This window comes from Montipora foliosa, chromosome 8 (genome assembly GCF_036669935.1).
Source record: "Montipora foliosa isolate CH-2021 chromosome 8, ASM3666993v2, whole genome shotgun sequence".
Lineage (NCBI taxonomy): Eukaryota > Metazoa > Cnidaria > Anthozoa > Scleractinia > Acroporidae > Montipora > Montipora foliosa.
The window spans coordinates 42,663,091-42,668,090 of record NC_090876.1 but is presented as its reverse complement, the minus strand read 5'-3'; the positions used below and the strand labels follow the sequence as shown (position 1 = coordinate 42,668,090).

General features: G+C 38.5%; 1 protein-coding gene across 1 annotated transcript in view; it reads right to left on the bottom strand.

The window, feature by feature from the left end:
* Positions 1–3,567: 3,567 nt before the first annotated feature.
* The window catches only part of LOC137967845 (LIM and SH3 domain protein 1-like), a 12,504-nt gene continuing 11,071 nt past the window's right edge, over positions 3,568–5,000 (bottom strand). Inside the window, exon 6 of the mRNA XM_068814433.1 lies at positions 3,568–4,713. Coding sequence (XP_068670534.1) covers positions 4,543–4,713 — 171 coding nt within the window. The 3' untranslated portion in view covers positions 3,568–4,542. The remainder of the gene's footprint in view (positions 4,714–5,000) is intronic.

Below are 5,000 nucleotides of genomic sequence, written 5' to 3'. Positions count from 1 at the left end.
CACTCTACGTATTCTTATTCCGGAATAGGGTCAATCGAACGCACCCTAAGCTAGATGAAGGTAAATTAAGGTAAATGAAGGTAGATGAACGTGAATGAAGGTAGATGAAGGTAGATGAACGCGGATGAAGGTAGATGTAGGTAGCTGAAGGTAAGTGGACGTTAGTGAAGGTAAACTGATGAAGGTACATGAAGCTAAATGAACGTGAATAAAGGTAAATGACGATAAATGAACGCGGATGAAGGAAGATGTGGGTAGCTGAACGTAAATGAACGTGAATAAGGGTATATTGAGGTAAATGAATGTTAATGAAAGTAAATAAACGTGAATAAAGGCAGATGAAGGTATATGAATGTGAATGAAGGAAAGTGAAGGTAGATGAAGGTAAAGGAAGGTAGATGAAGGTCACGAGATGAAGGTAGATGAAGGTGAATAAAGCTAGAGAAAGGCCGACTTCGGAAGGTAGATGAAGGTAAAAGAACGTGAATGAAGGTATATGAAGGTAGGTAAAGGTCGATGAAGGTAGATGGAGGTAGATGAAGGTAAATGAAGGTGAATGAAGGTATATGAAGGTAAATAAACGTGAATGAAGGTAGATGAACGTGAATAACGGTACATTAACTAAGGCAAAGGAATGTAAATGAGGGTAGATGAATGTGAATGCGGGTTGATGACCATGAATGAAGGTAAATGATGGTAAATGAATGTGATTGAAAGTTGATGAAGGTACATGAGGGTTAATTAATGAATACGATTGAAGGTAGATGAAGGTATATGAGGGTTATGAATATTATTGAAGGTAAATGACGGTAAGTGAATGAATATTAATACAGATGATGATAAATGTTTATAAATGGAGGTAAATATATATATATATATATTAACTAAGATGAAGGTAAATGTATATGGTGACTGAATTGTGGGAAACTGAATAATTTAGCGTGTCTAACGTAGTTGGGGAATCTTGGTGGGTATATGCATGGGGTCTTTCCTCCTTTCCTTTCCTTTTGTTCGGATAGTAGTGGGTTCAAACCCCTGCCGGAATATAAATCAGGAGATTTAAATAACAGAGGAGGAAAACGTTTTCTACGAATTTCATCTGCGAATGGTTTTTAGACTTCAGAGTTTTTTTTGGATTAGGAGTTTAAGTAATGATCCGTGTAAGGTGGGTAGCAATTTCCTTTATTATGCGGCAACGGGGCTTTCCCCACATAGGAATGTTATCATGTTTACACAAAGAATGCATAAACCTACAGGAAAGCCGTTAACGCAATAAAATTCATTTACAGCCCACTTTGAAAGGGTGTTTTTTTGTGTTAAAAGATTTTGACCAATCGCAAGAGTTGAAAACAAAAGCCAAGACACGTTTACAATTTTACATGTTCCCCACATACGATTTCTGTGGAATTCATTTAAACTGAGACCAGATGAAAGATGGAAGATGGTTGGAAAGTAAGGATGAATATAATACTGCTTTTATGAAGTTTTGTTAACTTTTGCTGTTTAAGCCAATCAGAAGTAAGAAAAAGTTAGAAGAAAGAAAAGTTATCACCTTTTTGCATACCAATTGAATTCCAACATGTTCGTTGCCGTTGTTGCTATCGTTCTTATCTGGACCGGTACCGTTTCTTAACTTCCAGGCCCCGTTCCACGCAACCCTTGTTGCTAGGCAGCGATATAATGAAATGTATGGGAAACTGCACGCGAGGTTGTCGAAATCGATTCCTTTGCCTTACTCGGACGGCTTGAAATCTGAGTTGTTCGTGCTGAGAAGTATATTTCCTTGCGGGCTACCAGTTTAGTCCGATGCGCGAACCGGCCGCGATTGGTGAGCCGTTGGACTGGAGTACCAAAACACACATTTTGTAACGTTGCATAGCGACAGAGCTTTGTTTGCCCCCATCCCCAACTCAATAGACCATATTCGTATTCTCAGTATTGGACTGGAACTAGCTTGCAATGGAGGCTAATGCGGGGAAATTTATTAAAAAGTATTTGCATTTGAAAAGATTCCCTGCATTAGCCTCCATTGCAAGCTAGTTCCAGTCTAATACTGAGAATACGAATATGCTCTATTTGGTATGGACCTCTTGAGCGTGTGCCTTAAAGTTTTCCCATTTCAGACCACGTGATGTTCCCAACGAAATTTTCCTTTTGTTTTTTAATAAGTTATGCTCACATATGCACGTGCATAAGACGAGATTTGAAAGAAATTGTTTCCTAGAGTAACATCACGTGGTCTGAAATGGGAAAACAAAACGAACAAGCCAGAGGTCCATTCGAAAGGTAAAGGCCAATCGCGTTTAGTTTCCAGGATATTTCCCTTCGCCATAGCAAAGGGAAATGTCCTGGTAACGGGGTTCATTGCCCTTTAAAAGAACTCTTCAGTACAGCCTTTTTGTAATAATCTTTATTCATAAATTCCACTGAAAGTCACAAGATGCTTGATGATTTACTACCTACCTCATTTACAACACTGTTTTCTTGCCACAGTACCAAAAATATGGTTTTATAGTATAACACTAAATATATCAAACACACAAAAACTATTCAGTGATCATCATTCTTTCTTTCATAATTCGATTTGATAACTCGTAGGAAAAAATTCCACCTCCAAGATTGCCTTAAGCAAAGCGCAATAGTTCTGCGAAGGGTGTATATATACGTATATTCGATTGATGATATTCGGACTTGTTAAAACGATTGTCCTTTTATCAAGCCAAGAGAGAGTTGGCTTCCACTCGAGACGAAGATGCGAAGTTAGAAAATACGTTTTGTGACACCCGAATCAACAGAGAGTTTGGTTCATTCCCAAGCTCAAAGGAATCCAAGGTGTTTCGAAATGTAAGTAAATCAATTAGCGTCACGAAGTGTCGCCTTGCCTCGGTCGCGTTTCAATCTCGTGAAAACTGGAAAGCAAACCCAATCAGATCGTTCGTTTTCGTGCTATTATTCGGATTCTATCTCCGACTAAGTTGCTTTCGATTGCATTAAAACTGGAATATCCAAGACGCAACTACAGTAGGCCAATCACAATATTCGTTACAGTAAGACAGGTTTATTCTTCCAACTTAGTCGCTTCCGATCTCGTTTAAACAAATTAGACAGTTGTAGTAAGAACTAAATCAATTGCAACGCTCCTTATCGTGCACTGTGATTGGTTTATCCTTCTGGGTCCAGTTGCTCAAAGCCCGGTTTAGTTAACCCTGGGTTACTGTGAACTTTGATTCTAGTTGATTTACCAATCAACATAACTTAAGATTTCCTGAAGGAGTTTTGCCGTTCAGTTGTGACTTAAACTTTCCTTTACCTCGAGCATAAAATAACTTTTTGAAAGCACATTTAGAGGGCGAAATTCTAACCTCGTTTTATATTTAATCGAGGGTTAGCATTAATCGGCTTCCGAACAACTATGCGGCCCTGACTTGGACAATAAAGTTGATTGACAATTGTACAGAAACGGTTTGGATTGTGATGTTTGATTTTCACTGGATCGTTGAGATGTGCTTGGCAACCTTAAAACTCGACTATGAGTACGATTTTCTTATTTCAAACTTGTCGCCTTCGTCCATATTTCGGTCCTCTTTTATTGCTTCCAATGGCACAAGAAGAATTTCATAACAAAGTTAGGTTAACAAGTGGTCGTCTAGAGAAGATAAAGTTACTTTCAAAACTCGATCTCGGTATTAACTTCACCATAAGTCTCACTAACATCGCCTCAGCAAGGGTCACCACAGTTATTGTGCACTCTAAAGCTAATAAAAACCAGCTTTAAGAATTCATGATAACACCAATGCACAAATTTAAGCTTCAACAACGTTTAAAAGAAATGATACATTGCTCAATAGTAAGACTAATCACACAAGCAAGATTACGTTGGAGATATTTCAAATCGCGTTTCCAGCAAAAGGCAAACGTATGACCGAAACTTGCGTTTTACCAAAAGTGAAACAATTTAATTCGATTTCAGCTTGTTTTTGTCCTGTTAGCTACAGATATCGGGTAAACTTCTCACAAAAAAGTAAAAAAAACCGAGAATTTCACGCTTTTATAACGAGTAGCCTACCATTTGGCGTTTACCGTACCGTAAAATACCCGGAACAACCCCTAAAGACTGAGAACGCGTAATATGCGAGACGTTTGCGCACTGTACCGTGCGAGCAGGTTAACTGGCCCAAAATGTTAGTAACTGCATTTTAGTAAAACGACCACTTACCCCAACATCTCCCTAGCGGGAAGCGCTCAAATTCTTGGAAATGGGTAAAATTTTTCAGGGTTCACGCACAAAAAACGCGAACCAGCCTACTCTTCCTATCCGTTTACAGGAAAACGTGCTTTCTGGCCTCTTAGGGAAATGCGACAAAAAGCCGACTTTTGTATCGATCAAACATACCATAATAGCAGAAACAACCTTTTAAAAAAAAATACTCGTTTTAGTGTTCCAGGAGTGAATGTACAGGTAACTTGGTTGAGATTTTCATAATGTTCCCATATCAAAGCAGCCAGCTGTCGAGCTCAAAGACTAAATAAAGTTCTCCAAGGTTAAATTTCTTCCACATAATTTGATGGCAACATGCCGTAATGGCCGGTTCTTTCCACTGTGCCTTCCATCCAGCCATCGTCAATAACTGTTACATCCACGATCACGTCGCCATCGAAGAAGCTCACCTCATCATCATCCGCCGCAGAGTAATCATACATGGCGCGGTATTTCTAAAGAGAAAAATATATATTTCATTGAATATGCAGCTTGGGTTCCGGCTAAAAAAATCTCGTTTGAAATCTTTCCTTTGTACCTTTGGTTTTATTTTTTTCTCCATTTTCTTACTTTCTTTACTTTAATATATAGTCCATTTCAGATTTCATATCTGCCTCCTCTTCAAAGCGAGTCTAAGTACGAAGTTTTTCTTATTAAAAATAGTTTTCATTGATAGTTAAAGTAGAAATAATTACCATCACAAAAACTTCGCACTTGGACTCGCTTTGAAGAGGAAGCAGAC